We start from the raw sequence: 25,993 nt of genomic DNA, 5'->3' as shown, positions 1-25,993 counted from the left end.
CATGGCAGCATAAAATTAGGGACTTAAAATATTACCAGACCCAGCCCTCTGCCTGCTCTCCTGCCATTGTCCCAGTAGAGACAGAGGAAGGGAAGGTAGAAAAAGCCTGCAAGCTCATGTCTATGCAGCTTATGCAGGGCTAATAAATTGAATTATGATGCTGGGCTTTACACTAATGTGGCTCTAAGATAGACACAGTTACTTATTACTGCTGCCCTTACAGGACCATTGACCTCTAGAAGAAAGGGAGATGTGGAAAACTACTCAATGCCACTGCAAGTTCAACCAGGTCACCTATGACACAATACTGGTTTCTGCTTTTGTCATCTATGCCACCATGTGCTTTCAGAGCTGCAGCTGGCAGACCCCTAGCAGGGCAAGATAACCACTTGGTGCAAGTTCTTGCTCTTTATTTACTGGCTGAGGAAGTGCTGTAGCACCCACTGACTGCTGTTAAAATGGGCTGGGGAGCAGAGCAGAACCCTTAGACCATATGCTCCCACCACAACCGGTGTCCTTCCAATGTCACTTCATTCCCCTCAGCTCGTCTATGTATCTCCTTCCTGTTCCTCAGAGGCAACTACTTAAGAAACAATCCTCTCCAAATCTAGGCCATGGAGACCTCTGCTTATTTCCATTAACCATATAATTACATGGAGGATGTTGTTTGACTCATTGGCTTCAGTCCAAGCCAACCCACAGACACTAAACAATGCCAGGGTTGAAGGTAAAGCACATGTGAATAAGATTTCCATTTACAGCTCCTTGCTTTGATGCTGTACTTGTCCCCCCCTTACACACATCCTTTGAATTACAATTTGTAGCCTAACACAAGAGCAGCTCGGCTCAGAAAGCTCAGCTACAGGCTTCTCCTCCACTTTTCTGGATAAGCTGAAGTGCAAGGGAGGCAAAAAAATGCCTAAGATCCTCCAGTCTGTCTAAAATTTTCACACCCTCTCCATCCAGATGTTGCAACATCTGAGGATGCAAAGCAGACCAGAGTTATGGTGCAATCCTGACCAGCTCAGCAGGGTGAAAGGAATGTGAGACCTGCCTTTGCCCTAAACACAGAATTATTGCCTCTCATAAATCAGTCCATAGCTTTGGCCAAAAGCAGATCTTGGCTGTCCTACACCCAGTTCCATCATGCAGCAGCAAACCAGAATGGATGCCTGGTCTGCAAAAATACATTTGATTTATTTTCATTTCTGCAATTGTTTTATACCAGATAAGACTCACATGGATGCTTGCATTATCTCAAAGAAGGAGACATGCATGAGTAAAAATGACCAGCTGGGCTAAGATAGGGAAGGGCCTTTGCTTTAATTTTTTGTCTATGCAAATATTTTTCTGCCTCAGAAGACTGTAAGGTGCACAGACTCTGGTGCCCAGGACAACTCAAAAGCAGTCATAGGAAAAGTAAATAAGATTCAGAGTTTTCCATCACAAGGAAAAGGTGAGAAACAGACTTGAGGGAGGAACATCATAGAGATGGGAATGAAAAAAAAAATCTCTTAATTAGATCCGTCCCCAGACCTGAGACCGAGTGGCTGAAGATACTGAACCTATCCTCAGGTGAAGGGGGAAGCTAAGAAGCACAGATCAACCGCTGTGTTTCCCTCAGAGCAAACCAGATTTTGAAAAGAACTACATATTCCCCTTCTTTTAATTTCTAATCACAACTTGTGGGGTGCATTTGCCAGCAGCAGGACTTTGTGCCTGCCCATGTAGAGGGGCAAAAATCCCATTTACACATCCACACATTTCAAGAAGACTGGGAAGACATCCCAGCCACTGGCTTCAACAGGACTAAAGTATTTCCCTCTGCTTTGTACTAATTGTGATTGTGCGAGCTGTGAAATGTCTGATGTATATTTTCCACCTTTAGCATCATTATGGGTGTTTGTCTCCAGATTGCTGTGCTTATCAAGGATGGAGAGAGGTGTTTTCTCTTTCATTTCCATTCCTATTAATACAGTTGTATTTTGTGAGGTATATGTTTACATGAGTCTTTGTTCACTCTTCTCACGGGAGCCATTAATTTATCTGCTTTTCTTTCCGCCAATGGGAGTTGACAGAGGGAGTTATGGGTTAACTGCTCTGTTTAGAGCGAGTGGCAGGTGCTGGTATTACTCAAGCTAAATGAAAATATAAATATCTCTTTAGCTACCCAAGAAATCAGCTTAAATGCACAGGCCTCGGTGTTTAGGTTCAATCTATTTATAAGCCTAATGACCTAACACAGCATTGAACTGCTTAGTGACAGCTTCAGCAGACACGAAGCTGCCCCAGACCCCAGGTACGTATAATTATGGAATGAAAAATTCAAAAATGCCTTAGTTATAGTAGGCACTACACTCATAATGTCAGAAAGAAACTTAATTTTTGAGAAATACTTTCTCCAATGCCAAGCCCCTTTGAAAGTCTTTGGGGGCACCCTTGCAAATTGTAGGCTGCCAAAGTGAAAGGCTACATCTAAAAAAGTGCCAATGTGCTTTATTATATGGTTCTTCATAGGTTCATTTTGGCTCAGTCTGGGAAAGAGTTTTTCAAAAGACTTCAGTTTCTTAATTTTATTCCTTTTTATTCTCAGCATTGACACTTTTGAAGGTTGAAATATCATAGAATCATAGAATCACTAGGTTTGAAAAGACCTGTGAGATCATCAAGCCCAACTGTACCTGTCCACTACTAAATCATATCCCTGAGGACTTCATCTATCCATCTTTTAAATACCTCTAGGGGCAATGGCTCAATCAACTGCCTGGGTAGCCTGTTCCATTGCTTGATAACCCTTTCTGAAAAAGTTTTTCATACTGTCCAGTCTGAACCTCCCGTGGCGCAGCTTGAAGCCATATGGTCCTTCTCATCCTATCACCTGTCACTTTTGCAAAGAGACCAACACCCACCTCTCTACAACCTCTTTTCAAGGTAATTGTAGACAATGATAAGGTCTCCCCCCAGCCCCCTTTTTTCCAGGTTAAACAGCTCCAGTTCCCTCAGTCACCTCTCACAAGACTTGTTCTCCAGGCCCTTCACCAGCTTCATTGCCCTTCTCTGGACACATTCCAGGACCTCAATCATAGAATCATAGAATAGTTTGGGTTGGAAAGGACCTTAAAGATCATCTAGTTTCAACCCTCTTGCCATGGGCAGGAACCTTCCACTCTATCAGGCTGCCCAAGGCCCCATCCAACCTGGCCTTGAACGCCTCCAGGGGTGGAGCAGCCACAACCTCCCTGGGCAACCTGTGCCAGTGTCTCATCTCTCTTATCATGAAGAAATTCTTCCTGATATCTAGTCTAAATCTGTCTCTCTCGAGTTTATATCTGTTCCCCTTTGTCCTATCACCACAAGCCTTTATGAATAGCCCCTCTCCAGCTTTCCTATAGGCCTCCTTCAGGTACGGGAAGGTCACTATTAAGATCTCCTCAGACCTCAATGTCTTTCTTGTAGTGAGGTGTTCAAAACTGAGCACAGTATTTGAGGTGCATCCTCACCAATGCTGAGTACAGGGGCAGAATCACTTTGCTGGTCCTGCTGGTCCTACTTTCTGATACAAGCCGAGATGCTGTTGGCCTTCTTGGCCACCTGGGCATGGTGCTGGCTCGTGTTCGGTCATGTTCAGTTGCAGAGCCTCAAGCAGATTGACATTTCCTCCTTACTTACTTACTTCCCTCTGCAAATTTACTAAGGGTGCATTCAATCCCCTCATCCAGGTCATTGATAAAGATATTGAACAGGACTGGACCCAGCACTGAGCCCTGGGGGACACCACTTGTGACCGGCCTCCAACTGGATTTAGCTCAATTTACCATGACCCTTTGGGCCTGGCCATTCAGACAGTTTTTTACCCAGCAGAAGGTATGCCCATCCAGGCCAGCAGAAGACAGTTTCTCAAGCAGAATATTGTGAGAAACAACGTCAAAGGCTTTACTGAAGTCCAAGTACACCACATCCACAGCCTTTCCCTCATCCATTAAGCAGGTTACCTTGTCATAGGAGGAGATCAGGTTAGTTTGGCAGGACCTGCCTTTCATAAACCCATGCTGACCAGGCCTGATCACCCAGTTGTTTTGCATGTGCTGCGTGATAGCACTCAAGTTGACCTGTTCCATGTTCTTCCCTGGCACTGAGGACAGACTGACAGGCCTTTACTTTTCCAGATCCTCCCTCTGACCCTTCTTGCAAATGGGTGTAACATCTGCCAGCCTCCAGCCTGCAGTGCTGTCTGTACTATGTATGTGGCATTAAAAAGGATTCGTACTGGGAGCTGAGCTTATAAGGTGCCATTTTACTCCCAGAGCAAAATTAACGGAAAATACTTCGATGTAATGTAATGGGCTTTGGATCAGACGTGCGGTTCACAGAAGCCTTTCCTGCAGTAAAACCCAATACCAGTGAGGACAAGACACAACAAATTCACTCTTCACTGGTCAGAAATACAGTGGGGGAAAAAGTTCTTTTTCTTTTTTTTTTCTTAAAATATAGCTTACACATAGCGTGATTTATAAAACAAAAGGTTCCAAGTCAGTGAGGAAGGTTTTTCTCTAACATTCATTTATCCTATATAGGATCATTGCTGAAGTTAAAGGGATGAAAAGGACTAAGAAAATTCTGACTGCATTTGTCTGCTTCACTTTCAACAGTTTTCAACTTTTCTTGAAAAAAGTGTTGTAAAGACATTGCAGAGAGCATAAAGTTTTAACAGAAATTGCAATTAAAGACAGAGAAACTTTGGTATTTAAGCAAGAAGATATGGATGAAGTGTAGACATGAAGCAGAGAGGTTTCAGTAAAACAGCTCCCATGAAGCAGCAGCAGCTCTCTTGGCAGGAACAGTGATATTATCTCTCAGTTGTAAAATTTACATCTGAGCATAGGTGGTAGGGCCTAAAGCTAGAAAAGATGTGTCAGAGGGTCTGTTAGAAATCCTCTGTTCTACTGCTTGAAAACAGACTAGAAATACAGATTATTAGATGAGATTAGATGCCATGACCAAAAAAGGATATCGTTCCATCTTCCAGTTTAGCTGGTGGAAGAGATTTTCCCAATCTGTTTTCCATCCCACCCCAGTGTATTGCTCTGTTGCCTGAGCCAGTTCATCTAGTTCTGAAACCACACTATAAAAACCAGACTGATATTAATCTAGCTCGATTATCAAGTTGAGATAGGTTAAAAAAAATAAAAAAGATAAGGGTTTGGCAGATAAGGGCTCTTTTTCTTTTTATTTCCAGACCATTTCCCTGATCTGCTTCTGCTTATGGCGTGGTTTTACAAACAGCTGCATCAGTATCCCCAGAGAGGCAGCAAGCAGCAGGGTGGCAGAGCCCTTGCAGGAGGGAACATCTGAAGCCAGGTTTGTCATCAAAAATGTTGAAATGTGGAACCATTCCTCCACCAAGATCGACATTTTCAAACCCAGGATCCTGAACCTTGTTAAAAACAAGCTTATGTTTAGAGGATTATCAGCAATTGGATTTCCTGTGGATTTCTGCGTCCAACAGATGTAAGCATTGATCCAGCTTCACTTGGGCAATGATATGTACAATGAGACATTTGGCTTCAGGAGCTTATGACTGAGGATGTGGCTCTCTTCTCTATCTCAATCTGTACCACTTCCTTCTCTACTCACAATAGTTAGCTAATAAATAAACATTTGTATACTGCTTTGAAAATCATGACTACTAAATATAGGATTTTATTAGGTCATATCCTGGCAAAATATTTCTTTTGTATAAATTATTTTTAAAATTGAATTATCCTTTATGATTTGTAAAACATACTAAGTGTTTGGACCTCTGCTATTTATCATTCTTCTCTGCAAGAGTCTGCCAAGGTAGGAAGGAAATTGGGTCAATAATTTATTGCAAAACAGCAGATAAGCGTTTTACTTCAGGGTTCTTTTATGTCCATGATTCCAACAAGCCTAATAATCTTAGCAAGTCATTAGCATGTCATGGCCCAGAATCCTTCCTGAAACTGTATGGTCTCACCTAATAAGTTTCTTGACTCCTAGACTGTCTCGGTCATCTTCTTAATAGTGACATGTGTCTTATAGATTATTTATTGAATTTACATGTTTAAAAGCATCAAACAAGACTGTTTAGTTGGCTGTGAAATAGCTAAGAATGCTTATATCTGTTTTTCATAAAATAGGCCCCAAAGGTTAAATGCCTTGTCCAGGATCACGCAATAAATTAGTGCTATAACTAGGCATAAGAGAAATCAGTGCTGTTTCCCAGACTCTCACTTCTTAGCAATAGACATAACTATCTCTCCATCTCAGGAATGATTGCGTGGTCCAAAATGAAGATCGTTTACTTGCTACTTAAACCTTGATCTCTTAAATTCTCTTGACTTTTAACCTTGTGCAGAGTGAGAAATGCACACAGTACACTGCTGGGATAGTGGCCTCTTGATAAGCATCTAGCGTCAGAGATTTTGGTGGGTTTTTTTGGTTTTGGCGTTTTTCATTTCATTTTCCAGAAGTCAAACTTTCCAAAACCAGAAAGTCACCTTATGACTTCAGCTGAAAACTTCATGATTCAGAGATAGATACTGAATAGGACTCCATGTTTTCCAGAATGCACTCTGCTATGTCTCAGTTAAATAGTAGAGTTTTGTCTTTTTTGTCTTTTACCTCATAAGACATATAAAAGACTGTGTTTGCTGCATCTATTTGGAACAAATAGTAATAATTAACATTTATATAACACTTTCTGCTTTCTAAGCACTGCACAAACATTAACTAATTACTCTTGGTATAGTGTAAATTAATGTAATCCTACTCTGCTTTACAATCTATTTGCATCTTTTGTTGACTGAGAGCTAGTTCAATTACTTCTAATCTTTGGTCTAACTAGTCATTAAAGGAATGGCTAAGAAGAGTCATTTACATCTTCAGTTGCCTTCTCCCTTCCCCAGTGGGAAGGGAGGCAGTTGTCTTCCCCCCTTTCCACAATGTCTTCTTTAATGAATATTCTTCAAATTGGATTCCCGAGCATGATATGAAAGCTCTCCTTCAGAAGACCAGTAAGTCTTTCTACTCATTTTGCTCAATGGTACAAAAACTTGCTCTTCATTATAAAAATGACTTAACAAGTCATTCAGTTTTGCCACAGAAAGTCGTATATAAGACATGTTTTCATTTGGCTAATGAACAACCTATTACTTAGGCAGTAAATTAGTGATTTTAGTGCAAATAACCCCAATCTTGTTTCCAGTTTGGACTTGGATAAATCACTTAATCTCTTGCCTAGAATTTTGTCTACTGATACATGTGAAAAATATTTGTCTTTCATGAATACTGGCACAGAACCAAGAACTCCAGCAAACAGGCTTCTGAAGTGCAAATAGGAGCTGGGGTTTATGCAGTTTCTGCCACTGACTTCGTGGGAGACCTTGTTCAGATCACATCCCTTCTGTCTGTCTGTTCTGCCTGTACCATGGAAGATATGCAAATGTACCTCCTTGAGTATCTAAATAATTAAGAAATCACAATCATGCAACAATACGAACAAAATGATTCTATGGTTTTATGATAAGACATCTACAGTGTGGTTAATCTGATGAAAATTAGACTCCTGAATGAGTCAGCCTACGGTCCCCTTGGAGTCAATAAAGGGAAAGAGTCAATTCCAGGGGATAATTTATCTGTGTCTGTAATAGATGTTTAAAATATTTTTTTAATGAATCTTGCCCTAGAGATTGCTTTTTTCCTTCACTGACTGTAGAAGGAATCACGTGTGACTAGTTTGGCTGCAGCCTTTTGCAGGATTGATACTAAAAGTTAGGTGAGACCCCAACATGTAGATTTCCAATGGAAGAATAAAATCAGAATCTAAATTTTACCTTCTGAGTTTTCACCACAGTTGTAAAAAAGAAAGAAGTAAATAAAAATAAACCCTGCTATTATTCTGATATATTTGGGCAAGTTAGAAAGCAGAATTTTGCAAGTCTAATATAAATGCATTGTTTTATATTTTCATCTGAGCTACAATATCACTTAGTATTACCTTATTAAGACTCCTCTTTACAGCATCTTGCAGTCCCGCAGCATTTGTATGTCTGGAAGAATGCATCACATTCTGTTTTGGAGGTTCATACCCTGCACTTTTCAGCACTGAGCTGCAACCAGGTGTAAGTCCTCTTTCCAGAGTGTAGTCAGTGTCAAGCAGTGATTTGTGGGAATGACAATGTCAGATAGAGTTCTCTTTGTAAGGGATTGTGTCTGCTTAATCCCTCTTCTTAGATACCTTTCCGTAGTATTCCAATGAGGGACCCTTTCGTTTAGGGAAAAAAAAAAACAAATAGCAATTATTTTCTATTTCTAATTTGCTATTTTTCCCCCATAGGCATTTTACTTAAGAAAAATACATTGCCTACTGCCTAAGCTGATGTGTAATTGGAAGTTAAGTTTTGGACACAGTAGGGGTTATACTGATTAATCAATTCCTAGCATCTCTCAATGCACTCTGATTATCTCACAGAGAAGTCCTAAAGTAACTCCATAGAAAATCAGAAATCAATTCATGGGCCTTTGCAGTCTTTTACAGATAATTCATATTTTAATAAACTTAGTTTGAAGTCTGACTCTTTGGGGGATTTTATCAGAACTAGAAAACAGTCTTGCTTCCTTCCCTGTTGAATGAAAGCAAGGACAGATTTTCCACTACCACAGCATCTGCAACAAGAGCATGGACAATTGTATACATGGTACTGTAGTAAGACAAGGACAGGTTGGCCTTGTGACTAATCTTGCAGGAGTTTTGGCTGTTAAGTCCTTGAATCTCGTGACCTGGACAAGATAATTGCATTTGCCTGTAGAAGAGGGACAGTAACATTCACTTTTCCCTATGTTGTTTGCCCTGTATGTTGAGGTGAGAGTTTCTTTCATCTGCAGAAAGTTTTCTGTCATATTGTTCTGCAGAGTGTCTATATAAATAGTGTTAATAAATAGAGTGGTAGAACATTTATCTAGTTTTAGTGATGCTTTTTGAGCATGCCTTTGAGTATATTCCTCCAAATTCAATTGAGCCCATGATGTCCCTGACCACCCAATTGCAGCAGTGAAAGCAAATGCAAGTTTAAGCTATAATTCTATTTTCGCAGCAGAGTCAAGAAAAAAACTCATAAAAAAAAAAAATTCCAAACCCCCACCACCACAATAAACAGCCCACAATCAAAATCAGATATTGCAAGTCCTACATCTCTCATTCAATTCAAGCTGTCACTGTGTGGACACTGGGCTGCATCCGAAGGGTATAGAACAGGAAATGTGCTCTGAACTCTGTTTCACATATGATGTGCCAACATAACGCTTTCACAAAATGATACAGATACATGACAAGGTTTATGCTTTATACTTTATCTTTCTTAGTTTTTCCTGCAGCAAACACAGCCACTCCTGATAGTGTCAATGTTTTTAGAAGCAGGATTAGAGCCTGCAGGGGTGATTGCAGGGAGAAAAGGCAGACATGCCTTCTTTCATAAAACAGTTTCATCCTTCAGTCACTTCCCGTCTGTGAGAGTAGGAATAATGCGTAATAGTGACAAATAAGGTAGGTCTGAGAGTGAGTATGAGTTCCAAGTCTTGTTCTTATGGAAAGGGCTGTGAGCTCATCAATATCTCCATGGAAGAGACAAGATCTGTACACGCCAGGCAGTGAGTTTAAAGGAGATAAGTGCTTTTTCACACAACACATAATCACATTGTGGGACTACTCACAGGATGCTGCAAAGATCAAAAGTATTTAAATGTCAAATGAGATTAGACAAACTCTCGGAGAACAGGTCCGTGAAGGACTGACAAATCCAGTGGTCCTGCTAAGAAATTTACTGAACCCCAGTCTTCTGGAACTGTTTTGAGGGGAAGGACAAACCTTTATTCATTAAATCACTCTTCCCAACCACTTCTGCTCTTCCAGGTACCCTCTACAGGGAAAGAGGTTACAGGCCTTGATGGCTCTTTGGTGTGACCCAGTACAATCATTCTCCTGTGCAAGATTTCAGGAGGTCTTTACAGGATGGTCTGTTGTTAGACACAACTGCATGATACACAACAGGCATGCAGTTGTTAAGCGTAGTCATCTACTTAAACAGAAACCTGTAACAAGTTTTGCTGTGTAAAAGAGAGTTCAGCTGGCCTCTGATGCCTTACCAAGGTTGCTAGTTCAAGATCTTACCCAAGAGAAGAAGTTTCTTTACCACTATGAATGAGTCTTGTACCAGTCTTTTCTTATTGTGTAGGAGATGACCAGAGATTATCAAATATATTTTGTTGTTTTTCAGAAGACAAAATATACTCTGTTTTCCTTTTTGGAGAAAAAAGACTCCACCAAGCAGACTGAGGAAACCTAGGGCTGTCATCAGGCACTGGAACAGGCTGCCCAAGGAGGTGGTCGAGTCGCCTTCCCTGGAGGTGTTTAAGGAACAGGTGGATGAAGTGCTTAGGGACATGGTTTAAGGGAGTGTTAGGAATGGTTGGACTCGATGATCCAGTGGGTCCTTTCCAACCTGGTGATTCTATGATTCACCTAGGATGTTTGAGACACATCCAAGACCTTGTACTGTTTGATTCAGATTAAGGACTTAAATCTTGGTCTCCTGTATCCCAGGTAAGAGCCCAAATTGGCAGATGGTGGGTGACAGAGGAAAACTGGGAATGCTTTGGTTGGATTCTTTGAGTGACTACCTGTATTTGATATCACTAGCTCCTTCTCACTCTGGGTCTCACTGATACAAAGGCTGGTTTCACAGAGTTTGTGGCTGTCTTGCTTGTCACACACCAAAACCTTGAGTCTGACTTAGGAAAAATTTTCAAACTGAACCTAAATCTGTCTACATTGTTAGACTGGCTCTTCTGGCATTTAGTATTTAAATACCTTTATATGTTATCTATTACTTTGAGGTTCTGTCAAAAACTCACCTCATCCAAGAATGGCTAAATAGACTAATAAATACTTTTCCAATATAAAGCCAAGATAGTTTCTAATGTAATTTCCATTTTGGGGAATGCCATTGCAGGGTTCTGATGACTGCAGCTGCAAACTGCTTATGCTAGTCAAAAACTATTTGAAAGCTTTTTTAACTTCTGGCCCCAAAATCTTCCCCTAACACAGGCTAAAGGCTGCACCCCATGAGGGAAGATTTGCAAATCGGAAACAATTGAGATAATCACATTCCAGCCCCCTTCATGCTTTCCCACCATACTTCAAATCTCAACTACTGTTTCAGGCTTTTCTGGGCCTCCAGCTCATTGCAGTTTTAGATTTATTCACAAAAAGGTCACACACCACATCTTTTAGACAGGACATTACCAATTGTTTAACAAGTCTCTTACTAGTAGAAGAAAGGATTAGTAGTTGAGACCAGAAAAGGGAGTTTCTGTTACTTTCTTTGAGCACTGGGTAGAAGCCAAGCAGCGTTAACTCAACTCTTCATTCTTCTCTCTTGTGCCTACTTCTTTCCAAAGCCTTTGCCAAAAATGTGAGAGGATGTTATACCTACAGCTTAATTTATTTCCTACAAAGACCTCCTGGGATTATAAATCTGAAGCTTACAGTTTAATAAAAAACACAGGAGTCTTTCATGTTATAGAAGAATCTCCCAGAAACCTCATAAATAGCATCACACTGTTTAAGCCATGGTTGTGTATTTGCTAAGATCAGATAATTGCAGCCTCTGATCATCTGGCAATACAAATTTGATTTGAATCACCTCTAGGTACATGCTGAATACATTAGAATATTCAACACTACTTTATGTTGGCTTGGTGCTTTAGACCAGATGTGGAATGGCAGGCAATGTAGCAGATTTTTATGTATAAATGGAAAAGACAAAATGAGATTTCCAAGGTTCAACATTCTGTGCCTTAAGACCAGAAAATGGAGCTTTGGAGCTTCAGATCAACTATTTGTATCTTCCTGGAAGTGTGGTGGGACCGTCACAGTGGACTGCACTGTTTCAAATAAGATGCTAAGTGTCAGTTGGTGACTTAACCTGGTGTAGGACATTAATAACCACAGCCACAAAGTCGTTTAAACACCTGAATTCACTACATGTTTGGTTGCAGGTTAGGATCTTGTGTTGGATCTACCTTCCCAAATAACATTACTGGTCTGATCAAAATATCTGTTGGTGTTTTGGAGCAAATTAATGTACAATATGTGAAAAACTCTCTCTCTTTTGACTCTGACTGGGGTTTTCATCATTGACCATGGGATTTCCCTGGTCAGATACAACTGCAATTGTACATGATCCACAGTCTTTCTGACCGAAAGATAGTATCCAAACGTGAAAAAGCATCTTGTTGATAATAATTGAGGTTCATAGTACTCTTCTCATGCAGAGATTTCAGATGTGACTTGGCCAAGACTTTTTAAATTAAGTATTTTGCTGTGTTTATGTGATGATTCTCAAAAAATCAGGGCATAATACCTGACTCTGCCTGGGAGATTTCAACTCTCCTCTCAGTTCTGTTGCTTTCTTCTTGTACCACCTTAAGCAAGTCACTTTAACTTCCCATGCCTCATCTCTTCCTCTATAAAATGAAGAAAAGGATTCTTGCTCACTACTTATCAGCATTAGATTTCAGCAAACTATTCGATTTGTGGAACCCAAAGGACAGAAAATAAAATCCAGCTTGCTGCTCGGTAATCTGTGGCTGTGCACATTTTACAAAGGGCAGCAGCAATAAAAAAAATAGGGAAAAAGTGCCCTAAGCAGTGAAATGAGAAGATATACTTTAAGAAGACAAAAAACAGGCCTTGCAAAGTAAGATGAGGCCATTTTTGCATAGGCAATTTTGTACAGGAAAACAAATGACTATGGGAAGTCACTTTGCTTCCACCAGCACAAAGCTGAACAGAATCAACCCACCAGGATTCATGCTCACATTTTTGTGGCAACAAGATATTTCACCCTCCCAGCTTTCTCATCATCCCTTAGCTGTAACTATATAGGAAACACATAAAGCTATCTCTACCATTTAAACCTTCACATTTTGACAGAAAATTGGATGATATGACACGCTGCCTTCCAGAACAGGCGCTGTCTATCACCTTGCTGCTAATCTCTGTGATTAGTGACCTGCAATGTAAGTCAGCTATCAAAGACCACCTGTCCCTTTTGCTGTAAACGCCTCCTAGCATATCACTTTGTGGTGTCACACTCTCCTGTCTGGTTTTTGATTGATGGAAGTTTGTCTTTTGAGCAGTGACTCAGAAAATAAATCATTCTCCTTGCCATTCATTGAGTGCAATTCTGCAGCACAAAGCCGGTGTGGTTAATCAAAGCTCCAAAGAGCAACAAAAAGCAACAGAACCGAGAATGAGGAAGATAGATATAAAGGATAAAACATAATAAAAAGGATTATTTGGGAGCCAACCAAACCAAAAGTAAACTAAAAAAGCTGCAAATAAGCATTGTGTTTACTGCACTACTGCACCAGAACTAGAAATTTGATTTTTTCTTTTGTTCCGCTTCTTGACGTATATGCAGGGATGCAAGAAGAGTCCCAGACCTTTGAAATAAATAACTATGTCAAGGAGTCTGATTTTACTGGATTTAGCTAGCATGTGGCAAACTCTTTCTGAGGTCAGTGGGAATTTTCTGAGCTGAGAAAGTAAAGCCAGAAGGATGCTTTTGTTGTGAATTGTACTCCAAACCAGCTTGTGGTCCAGCTGGGATTGTACACTCAGAGAGCTGACAAAAATAAACATGGCTATTGTCATTAGTTTGCCTGGAGAAAAAAAGAAGGTGAAATTTGATATTTTATGCAGACAGCAGTATGGTGAAGGAATCAAACTGAGCCAGGAATGCTGCATCATAGGACAAGAAAGTCCTCTCCAAACAGAAATGGTTCAGAGCAGAAGGCTTTTGTGCTTTTATGGATGGAAAAGGAGTGAAGGAACGGAAGGGATGATATTATAAGCCTAGGATTTTTATATCAGGTCTAGCAAGTTCATAGAAGCTTTTAAAATTATGAGGAGCAATCATGAACTAGAGACAGAAAAAACCCAGTGGTTGAGTATGTAACTGAGACAAGCGTGATTCTTTATATTCATCGCGCACCAAAGTAGTCAGGTAAAATGTGAGGTGTTGGTGGGGATGAAATTGTAGCAGAAACGAAACCATAGAATCATAGAATAGTTTGGGTTGGGAGATAGATACCTTAAAGATCATCTAGTTCCAACCCTCCTGCCACGGGCAGGGACACGTCCCGCTAGGGCAGGCTGCCCAAGGCCCCATCCAACCTGGCCTTGAACACATCCAGGGATGGGGCATCCACAACTTCCCTGGGCAACCTGAAATCAAGATACAAGAAGTAGCAGATAAAAAATAATGATAATCTATCACAGAAACACTATGAGGCAAGTTCCCTGACAACACAACTCCATTGAAGGCAAGGTATCTCAGCCACCTGGGAAGTGGACCATAAAAATCAGATGACAAGAACTGCATGTCCATGAAGAGGTGCTGGAAACTTACTTAAGTGAGTTAAATGCAACAAAAATAATCTTCATTATGTGTTTTGAGGGTGACCTTTCTAGCTGAAAAATGTCTTCTTAGAAGCAACAAGAGAGAGAGAAAGAAAAGGCTGAGGAGAGTTAAATTTATAAAGGCATGAATGAATTGGGAATTGAAGTACTCTTACAGAGGAATGTGTATGTGAATGGTGCAAATTTACAGGGCCATTTTTGATGAACTGTAGGAAGAATTTCAGTTTTTCAGTACCTTTCTTTACAAAAAGAAAAACCTTCATCTTTTGGGAATTCAGTCAATTTCCTGATTTTTTTTCTTTTTTTGCCCATTTCCTAAGCTGCAAGGTTACTAATAGTAATTACAGATCCTGGTTGTACCTGTGGCTCTAACTGTGCAGAAAGATTTTCTTGGCATGTGTGCCTCTCACGCTAGAGGTTTTTTAAATGACTGGCCTTTGGTAGGAGTTGCTGCAATGCTCATAAGCAGACAGAAGCCACCTCATTTCTTTCTTATAGAATATAGCAACTGCTTCTTGCTCACGTTTTGCTATCTCCATCGCCCATGGCAATAAACCACAAATTCAGTGTTCGTTATAACAGCTCTTTGTGAAGGAGTCTGTTTTAAGGTGTTTTATTAAAAGGTATAACAAACTTGTTCCTTTTGAGGATTTCTCACAAGCAGAGGTGGTGTAAAGGAGACAAAACAATTCAATAACAATTGGAGAAAAAAAAAATAAAGTGACAATCTTTCTAGCTGAAAAAAGCTTTGACTTTTTTAAGGGAGGAAGACAGTGTAATGAAAAGCAATCAGATGCTCTATTCCTTTTACCTTTCTCTAGAGTGAAATAACCAATATGTTTGATTCAATACAGCAAAATAGCTACCAATCTTTGGTAGATCTCTTACACACTATTACGATGTTAAACTGGTCCTTAACATACTACTATTTCCTTCTCTATTGCTTCTACATTCAGACCTTCATTTTTTATGCCTCTCAGGCCCTTAATCTGCGAAACGTTTAACGTGTGTAAATTTTGGCCAGTGCATAATCCCATTTGCATTCACTGTATTTAACTTACATAGTGCATGAGTTAATTTAACTCAATGAATTCGAGGGGTTTAAACATATGCCTAAAATGAAAGTTCTGCTCAGATCTCTGTGGATGTCTTAAGTAAAGCACAGTTATAAGACACACACTCCACCTTCCATTCATGTTCAATGGTTTGTATGCACAAATAGGAAGTCTGCTGCCATCACTGGAATAGATTGGAAGAGAACTAAGTGTTTTGGGGTTTTGAAAGTAGTGTTTTGATTTCCAGGAAGAGTGCCACAGAAACTGTATAAGCCATTGGAATTGGATTCTGTCATCGCAAAGTTCATTTTCGAGGTTAAAGAGAAAACCATTTCCATACCTATTTGCTATGAAAAAGACCATGAACTGAGAATTTTTTTCAGATCCTTTTCCATTCTGTTTTTAAATACCACTAGTAAACAACCATATCCTGGTGTGGCATTTAAAGACTCAGCTTCTGATCTTTAGTGGTCAGGAACACTCGATTCTTGAGAAACTCAGCCGGTAATTACAGATTTCAGTGTCTGGTTTGTGGGTTCTACCAGTATTTTTCTTCATAAACCAGTTTAGGTATTCAAAAACATGTTTTATCATCTTGCTGCAAGTCATTGACTTTTTTTCCCATGCCTTTCATTGCATTTAATAAGCTTAAAGTAAAATGAGTTTATTAATTATTTTGACAAAACCACTTGTAATACATGTTTTATTTCTGTTACCAATTTTCTTTGTGTGCAAGTATGTATGCTTGCATACCAGTACATGCATACATTGGGTTTCCTACAGGCGTAAATCCCAGGCGATGCTGTTACATGAAGCACAGCACTATCATTTGTTTTCATTTCCTCAATTTTGTTAAGTTCTAATGTATTTCCAGCTAAGTAAAGATGAGCCCTCTGAATAGGAAGACATTTTTATCTGATTTCCATCCATATCTCATCCCTTCATTCTTCTGTCCTCCCTCTCCTTTCCCACTTGCCTTCTTACACTGCCTCTTATTCTATTGTTCATTCCTTCTAACCTCACAATCTATCAAAACCCTTCAAAAACTGTGGGACAGTATTTTTCCAAAATCCTCTGGCTGCCCAAGTAGAGACACTTCAGCATGGCTTGATTTCCCAGAGATTAGGTGACTGATGTACCGAATGCTTGCCTCCTGGAGGTTTCTGAATCACTTTTACATGGAAAGAAGACACAGAAAATCACAATCAGTTAGAAATCACCAAGTGCGTGCCCAGTTTAGAAAGATGCAAGTTGCTGCCTCTGTGTGTCCCGCTAGCTGTGGCAATTGTTAAATGACTCACACATAATTGTGACTTACTTTCCATAGGTAGTTGTTCTAAGAGAGTTTTCCTGCAGGCCATTGAGTAATCTCTATTTCGTTCAGTGCAAGAATGTATAAAGAAGGCAAATTAACCTTCAGGTGCCTGAAGGTATGAAGATAAATCCTATTTCTTTTATTCTCTCTTCCAGGCTATTCTGATCTGACCATCACACAGACGTCATTATTTTAATGTTGAATACTCAGACAAGGGTGCCATGGATGTAAAAGAAAGGAAACCGTATCGATCTCTGACTCGGCGCCGTGACACTGAGCGTCGCTACACCAGTTCTTCAGCTGAGAGTGAGGACAGCAAGGTACCCCAGAAGTCCTACAGCTCCAGCGAGACTCTGAAAGCTTATGATCAAGACTCCAGGCTGACCTACGGCAATCGAGTCAAAGACATGGTGCACCAGGAGGCTGATGAATTCTGCCGAGCAGGTGAGCACACTTCAGCAGATGCTGCTACAAGCAGTGTGAGTGGAGAGCTGGAACTGGATGGGAGGGTAGCTTTGAAGGACGCTGAGGCCAAAAGCAGGGAATGATAGCAGCAAGGACATCTTTATTGTATTGCATGGATGTGAGATGGGTGCAAATTAATGTCCTTCTGTTCATTAGAATCTACTAAGGCATGTTTTCTATGTCTTAGTCTTTCTGTCTCTGACAGTCATTTGCCACTTCCCACCATGACACCAGACACCCCTGTGCACATACTGCACAGTACTGACGTGGTGTGGAAAGTTGCTGCCTGCTCAGACGACCATTTTTACTGTAACGTGCCTGGTCTGTCATGAAGGAAGTCAACAAGGGTCCTAAAGGCAGAAGGCAACCAGGGCAGAGTTCCACTGGCCACACTGTCTCTCTGGGCTGCAGCAAAACCCAAGAAACCTGGAAGAAGTGAGGCAGCTGTGCTGCAGATGGGCTGAACCACCCTTGGTATTGTACATGGCTTACAGGCTGTAGGTTTGAGATGGGGAGCTGCTCTGATATTAGATGAGAGGTAAAGAACCGCTTTTAGGACTAACAGTAACCCAGTTAGTGAATCTGGGTCACAGTAGCTATGAAGACGTGGAGGTTCGAAGGTAAGCATGGGTCCCACAGCCCTGCTAGAGATTCCAGATATTCTCCTTCTTATTGCTAGCCTGAAATCAGTGCAGTTACATTTTTACCACTGCTGTTGCCTATGTTAGGTAGATTTCTGGCCCCTGCTGTAGTCTCATCTTCGTTTTTCTGTAGAGACACAAGTGACTTAGTTCAGAAACCAAGCAGGGCTTCACATAAATCATTTTTAGAAGTCCATCAAGAAAAACATAAAATGGCAAAGCGAGTCAAATGGAGTAGGCAGCATTCCAGACAATAAACATAAAATAGCTGACCCAAGCTGCTCCAAGCGCACCCTCTGCAGTTTGGAGAAGTTGACTCCCTACAGGGAATGCATACAACTGCACACATTTAACTTGGGGGATGCTTAATTTCACATTTCAAATGGCACACAGTTGTGGGTTTGGTGCAAGACTCATCTTCAAGGCATGCACAAGTAAAATGACTTGCAGACGTATCTTTGTGCACATGGCTTTGGTGTTTGTATTTCAGGGTAACTGTAACAGGCAATAATAAACAAAAGGGCCAATAGATGTTCTAAGTAATACTTTGCAAACATAAAAGGAGTTTCCCTCTTAGCAATTCTGAAGTAATTCATCCTCTCTAAGGAATCTACAAAGTTATAAAGAAGAGGAAACCTTTTAGGTCATTGAGTTTGCTCACTTCAATATATTCACCATGCAGGGTAGATGTGAATTAGTACAGGTCAGTGGTTTTCAACCTGAGGTTCTATGAGGCCATGCAGGTCCATGGACTTCTCCTAAGAAGCCCACAAAAGATAAATAAGAAAAGCCAGTCTATTGACAGGGAGTATAAATGTGCTACACACAAACTCATACTTCTCTAGGAAAATTTTGTAGGGTACTGAAAAACAGTAAAAGCCACTGGTCTAAGTGGCTGAAATTAACTGAGAAGAAGTGAAAATTAACCACATCAGGGCACCACTTCTACTCCCAATATATCGTTCACAGGTTTTTCAGTCTCTAACTTTCTGTCATTTTACCCTCAGAGTCCCAAGACTGGCTTGAAGTGTGTTAACAATAACCCCGGACTTTCTGTGCCACATTTTCTACTGGCACAAAGCCATGAAGGAACCTCACTTTGTGGTGTTGCTTGGGCTCATGCCAACTGAAACCAAGCCTTATTAGCCTGCTTGACATCAACAAGGCAAAGTGAATTTCTTTCCTGCATTGGTTTGGAAAGCAGAGGAGGGGAACATTTCAAATTGACCAAATAAATTCAGTAAATAAACAAGTCAGCATTTAAATGGTTTTAGCTAGAGTGAAAGTGCCAGCAAACGTGCAAGTCAGCACAGAAAAAAATAGACCAGATCTGAATTTAAAAGTCTCAGATATTTATTATCTTCCTTTTATTGACTTGAGTTCTTCCAGCTTAAAAGGCAACAGTGAGCATAGAATATGAAAATCGATGCATCTCCTGCTGCTTATTGCAAATAAATTTGATTTTCAGTTAATTGTAGCAGTCATTTTTCATTATTTATGAGCTGTTGTTACTGGAGAGCATCAGTCACGCTGTACATTGATGTGTCTGATGATGTTGTGTGACTTGTTTCAAGGGGAAGGTGGAATTTGCCATCAGTGTCTGAAACGTGTAAGCAAAACCAAAAAGATGACATTTTCTAGTACTCCACAGAGAATCAGAAAATAGTTTGAGTTGGAAGAGACCTTAAAGATCATCTAATTCCTACCCCCCTGCTGTGGGCAAGTACACCTCCACTAGATCAGGCTGCCCAAGGCCCCATCCAACCTGGCCTTGAACACTTTCAGGGACTGGGCAGTGACAACTTCCCTGGGCAACCTGTTTCAGTGCCTCACTACTCTCATGGTGAAGAAATTCTTCCTTATGTCTAGTCTAAATCTGCCCCTCTCCAATTTATCACCATTCCCCCTAGTCCTATCACTCCTTGCCTTTGTAAAATATCCCTCCCCACCTTTTCTGTAGGCCCCCTTCAGGTACTAGAAGGTCGCTAGTTCTTCTCATAGCTTTCGCTTCTCCAGGCTTAACAACCCCAACTCAGCCTGTCCTCTCATGGGAGGTGTTCCAGCTCCTCCTCATCCTTGTAGCCCTCCTCTGGACCTGTTCCAACAGCTCTATATCATTATGTTGAGGATTCCAGAACTGGACACAGTACTCGAGGTCGGGTCTCATGAGAGAGGAATAGAGAGACAGAATCACCTCCCTTAACCTGCTGGCCAAGCTTCTTCTGATGCAGCCCAGGATACGGTTGGCCTTCTAGGCTGTGAGCGCACATTGCTGGCTCTTGTCAAGTTTTTTATCAATTAGCACCCCCAAGCCCTTCTCTGCAGAGCTGCTCTCAATCACATCATCCCCCATCCTTTGCTGAAACCCATGAGATTCACACAGGCCCACTCTCCAGCTTGTGGAGGTCGCTTTGTATGACATCCCATCCTTCTGGTGTGGTAACTGCACCACTCAGTTTGGTGTCTTCCGCAAGCTTGCTGAGGGTGCACTCAATCTCGCTGTCTATCTATATCTAGATCCATCCCTTGCCAAGTTCAGCTCCAATGGCGCCTTGTCTTTCCTGATCTCATCCCTACACAACCAGGCATTGCCCCTATATTCTTCCCAGGTTCTCTGTCCCTGCTTGTGCTGCCTGTGCAGTTTCTTATTGTTCTTCAATTTGACCATCAGGTCTCAATTCAGCCACACCAGTCTCTTCCCTTCTCTGCCTTATTTCCTATATCTGGAGACTGAGACGACGAGCTGGAATTCTGCTTTACTGAAATTTAGGGTCCTGACTATATTCCTCTCTTGCCCTATATGCCTCAGGATGCTGAACTCGACCAGTGCATGATCACTCTACCCCAGGCTACCTCCATTCTTGACATCACTGATGAGTTCACTTGTATTCATGAGCATCAGGTCCAGTATTGCATCCCCTCGGATGAGGGTCTCTATTAGCTGGGTTAAGAAATTATCTTCAATGCAATCCAGGAGTCCCTAGGATTGCCTACAGCTTGCCATGCTACTTTTCCAGCCTATGTCAGCATGGTTGAAGTCCCCCAGTAGGATGACATCTGGCAAATGTGAAGCCTCCTGTAGCTGGAGGAAGAAGGCTTCATCAGTAGTCTCTCCTTGATCCGACGGCCTGTAGTATACACGAATCACAAGATTCGTTTTGGTTCTTCGGCGTTTTATTCTGACACACAAGCCTTCAACCTGTTCATGGCTACTCTTCAAAGACAGCTCTTCACATTCTATCCATTTCCTGATATAGAGGGCAATGTCTCCACCTCTCCTTCCCAGTCTGTCCCTTCTGAACAGCCTGTAGCCATCGATAGCCACACTCCCATAGCCATGGGATTCGTCCCACTAAGTTTCAGTGATGGCAACTAGATCATAGCTTTCTAGTAGCACAGTAGCTTCCAGCTCGTCCTGTTTGCTGCCCAAGCTTCGTGTGTTTGTACAGAGGCGCTTCAGCTGGGCTCTTGGCCACATCGCTTTCTTAGTGGAATACCCTTTATTTCCTTTAAGGTGTTTTGCGGAAGTTTCCTTCCTGGCAGCTACTACTTCAGGAGCCTCCCACTCATCTCCACAGAACTTCAACTGTGCCACAGCACCCCCAGCATGTCCCTGGGCAGCAGGTACAAGGCCCATACCAGCACCCCACCTCTCCAAACACCGTGTGTCCTTCCACCGCTTGTCATAGGCAAGAGTGATATCATTCCCCTCCCCCTTCACATCTAGTTTAAAGCCCTATCAATGAGCCCTGCAAGCCCTGAGCAAAGACCCTCTTCCTACTTTGAGAAAGTTGGCTTAAAAACTATCTGGCCTTGCATGAAAGTCAAAGCTGGAAGAGACAAGCGAAGTCTCTGGAGAGATACTGCTTCCTTTTGTTTATAACTTAGGTCAAGTTCATTTGCTGCCTCATGCCATGAAGTAGCAGAGGACACTCTCTGAGTCCACTTTGCAGTCAAGTTAAATGGATTAATTTGCCACAGACTTGCACAAGCATGATCCCTGAGCAAGGCCTTAGGATTTGACAGAGGTGTGAGCCCCAAGCAACCTTTTCAGTGCTGTGTGTCTGAAAGCTTTAATCTTCTTCAGTCAATTAAAAAGGTGTGAAAGTCAGGAGTGCTTTATACAGTTCGAGTCTTATCAGCTCTACAACCAGCTGAACCATGGTTATTTCCCCTTGACATCAAACACTTCCTTCTCTAAGACTTACATGGCAATATTGTCCAGTCCCATTATTCACCATGCATCCAAAAATATCTCTGTTCACTATGAGCTGCAAAGCCAAGTGAATGAAAAAGTGTAGTAGAACAGTATCTACTTTTGTTTAGCTGATCATTTGATGCAAGTGTGCTATGTAATACGAGAGATCTTCCATACATAGCAGGGTTCAGGGACAAGCCAGGATGTTTCCACAGGCGTGAAACGAGGCTCTGGGAAAGTAGAAATACGACAGCTTCTATTGAATACACATTTTCCACCATGTGATATTTAACATCAACAAATGGAAATGCAAAGGGAGCCACATGCATGTGTGGTTTTGAGCAGGTTTTGAGCAGGAAGAGAATGATAACCCAGTTTTGAATATAGCCTTTATGTCCAGACCTGAAGAAGACATTTCAAGAGTGAGTAGATATGAACTTTGTTGTTCAAAGCTAGGTTTGGGTCTTAGCTTCTCTGGAGATCATGTATTCAGATTTATCTTGTTGAAACATGCCTAAGCTGCTCTAAAACTGAGTCTGTGATCTGTGTGTGGATTTGGCAGGTTGCTCCTCTCTTTTTATTGCATAGAATTTACTTATTGAAGTCATGGTAAGAAGCCAGCTAGACTGAATTTGATCCATGATCCAGAGCCTGTATTTGGCCGTGATCCACAGCCTGATGCCTCCTATAAATTCCTTAATTTACCTGATCAAGGCATAGCATAACAGGCAGACGGGTGGATTGTGCCATATAAATGCACAGTGCAGATAAAGGCATTCACAAGTTGCCACATTCTTTTAAAGACATTGAGGGCTGGGGGGGGTTAAAAAAAAGCCTGCATATTAAATAAAAGTTGATTAAAATGGAGCCAGTAATTGCTTTCCCCAGCTTTCTCATGCAACATTCCAAACAAAATGTGCTAATATTTGAAGCCTCGTTCACAGCAATTCAGTCTAATTTTGAAGCTCTGCAGGTAACTAGACATGAACTCAGGAGTAATTTTTCAGGTTATATTTCTAGTCAGCTAAACAATTGAATCTATTTGCAGTCAAATAACCTCTGCTGTGACTGTCTCAGAATGAATAGCTAAACTGAGTCAAGGTGTGAGTGGTCAGCAAGAGCAAAGTTAGATTGTCAAAGGAAATTTAAGTCCCAAGTATGTAATTTCAGAGATTTCAACAAGCAGAACTCACTCAAATTTCCTATTATAGTAGAGTTTTCAGGTGCATTTTAGGACTTGTAATCACTGTGTCCCTCATTTTGATTTCTCCCTAGAAGTTTAAATTTTGCCTCTTCTAAAGAATTCCACAATTTCCCTATCCATCTTTGCTTCCAAATTTGATGTTTTCATTGAACACACCCTCAGGTTTTGTCAGGTTCCAGAAGTAGGAATCCAACTACTTTTTGATTTTGGCATGGTTGTTTCGTCTCACACTAAACAAGTTCACAAAATGGGAATTTTTGTATGACATTGGGATCTGGAAGCTGCTTTGCACCACTTGAAGACGTAAGATGAATGGTTCTGCTATTGTATTGTGCTAGATGAAACCATACCCTATTAAAGAGTAACGAGGCTGCTTTGTTTTCTCTCAGGAGCCAACTTCTCTTTGCGAGAGCTGGGTCTTGAAGACGTGACACCCACACATGGGACTTTGTACCGGACTGATATTGGGCTGCCTCACTGCAGCTACTCCATCAGCGCTGGCTCGGATGCCGACACAGAGGCAGATGTGGTCATGTCACCTGAGCATCCCGTAAGGCTCTGGGGACGCAACACGAAGTCTGGACGCAGCTCCTGCTTGTCAAGCCGAGCCAACTCGAACCTCACCCTCACTGACACAGAGCATGAGAATACTGAAACCGGTAAGTGGTGACAGTGCATGTGATGTCAGCCTCGAGCCGTACCAGTAATGCCTCTTCTTACCATCCGCTTTAATCTTCCTGAGGTTTTGTGTTGGGTTTTTTTATCAGACTCATTGAAAACACTCTTCTAATAGCCCCATGTTGTGGCCTTTTGTACTGTCCTACAGAGTGTTTGTTAATAAACTGCTGGAGAAGCTCCTACTTATTTATCACAGCGACAGAGATCATTAAGTGGCTGTAATACTCTCTCTGCTTTTTGTAGCGACCTTTCAGACCAAAAGCATTTAAATCTCCCCTCCTCTGGCCAGTGCTGCTCTTATCTGCTAGAGATTTTCAAGGCAGATAATTTCCTTCTATTCCTCTCTGCTTCCTTGACAGAAGCCGTTTCATTTATGTAAATCGGCAGACTGCTCTCTGAAGGAAAATGATGGTGAAATATTTTTAGAAGCCTTTTTCTTCATGCAAAATAAAAGCTGAAGGTCACAGATTTTTTATCTTTGTAACTTGTGTCCCCAGCTACAGGGACTCCTGCATGCCTTTTGTAGGTCTGTGAACCTTTTGGTCAGCAGTTCTGCCAAGCAGTGTAGGAAGGCGAGAGGGTTTTGATTCAATTGCAGCTTGACCCAGGAGTTCACACAGCCCTATATGCCTTTGCACCTTTAATTCAATTATGACACAGTCCACTTCTTAATATAGCCACTGCATACAAATCATTGAGAGCTTAGGCTCAGTGCAGAAAGCTGATGTGAAATGACTGTAGTGCTTGTTCTCTTTATGCTTTTTGCCAGAGTATTATAGTGACAAATGATGATAACTTTTCCTTGGGAAGCCATGACACGGTGAGACATACACCACCCACATGATTTTATGTTTAACTCCAACAAAATTACAGTAGAAGCTTATTAAGTTTCTGCTCAGAGATAATAATATATTAGGCAAAGTTCAAAAATAAATGGCCTTCTGTTTAAAGGATGTACAGAAGAATCTTTTAAAATTATCTTTACAATTTTTTTTTAAGTTTCTTAGTGCAGTATCTGACAGGGTTGCACACATTATGGCAGGCAGACACAGTGCCAGATTACACTGTTTTCTTTCCAAGCCTTGTGTTTTGATGAAAAAAACAGAGGGATCGTCAGGGTCAATTAGAGTTTTGCACACACCCAAGAAATCATGAGAGAATAATCAAAAGCAAACACATCTATCCCATTCTCCTTATCCAAAGCTCTATCCTGTGCTTTCCATGGTATATGAGCAGCTGTGATCCTACCACATGCATTTTTATTTCCAGGCCTACTTAAAAAATTAAAGCAATTTTAGTGTCTTTTTCTTTTTTTCTTAAGACAGAAGAATTATATTAGCTGCTGGAGTCTCTTTTCACTTGTTTCCCTCATGCTATTGCTACGTGTTCAAATGCAACTCTGTACCTGCAGATCACTTGCAAATGAAATTATATTAGCAACAACGCATTAGCGATAAAACATGCCTTGAAAGACTTTAGTGAAACTAACAACAGAGGCAGTAGTACTCATGTCAGGACTGAAACAATCTCCAATTCTTCTTGCTTTAAATTGAATGACACGTTATTTGTTGAACCACCATTTCATAGCAATTAGAAAAGCGAAGACAGAATGGTAGAGAACATACCTGCAGTGTTTTTAAGTGCTGTACAAATGTAGAAGGAATTTCTTCGGACTCTAGGCATTTGCAGTCTTAGACGTTCAGTGTTTTGAATGACAAAGGCTATATCATACCTAAAAATACAAAGTCTGTGTCGCTGGAACTTCATGAAGTTCAATGGAGATAAGTGTAAGGATTTGCACCTGGAAATACATAACCCTGGAATGCAGCTCAGACTGGGTTCCACCTGGCTGGAGAGCAGCTCTGTGGAGAAGGACCTGGAGGTCTTGGTGGACAACAGGCTGAACATGAGTGAACAGCGTGTTGCAGGTGTGA

At 41.2% G+C, this 25,993-nt stretch overlaps 1 protein-coding gene across 10 annotated transcripts in view; it reads left to right on the top strand.

The window, feature by feature from the left end:
• TENM4 (teneurin transmembrane protein 4) overlaps positions 1–25,993 on the top strand; it is a 606,655-nt gene that overhangs the window by 233,870 nt on the left and 346,792 nt on the right. For all 10 annotated transcript variants that reach the window (XM_054066504.1, XM_054066489.1, XM_054066498.1 and 7 more), the window contains 2 exons: positions 17,029–17,317; positions 23,771–24,040. In XM_054066504.1, coding sequence (XP_053922479.1) covers positions 17,095–17,317; positions 23,771–24,040 — 493 coding nt within the window. In that variant the 5' untranslated portion in view covers positions 17,029–17,094. The remainder of the gene's footprint in view (positions 1–17,028; positions 17,318–23,770; positions 24,041–25,993) is intronic.

Source organism: Cuculus canorus, chromosome 1, assembly GCF_017976375.1.
Source record: "Cuculus canorus isolate bCucCan1 chromosome 1, bCucCan1.pri, whole genome shotgun sequence".
Taxonomy (NCBI): domain Eukaryota; kingdom Metazoa; phylum Chordata; class Aves; order Cuculiformes; family Cuculidae; genus Cuculus; species Cuculus canorus.
This window is presented reverse-complemented; position numbering and strand designations above follow the sequence as displayed.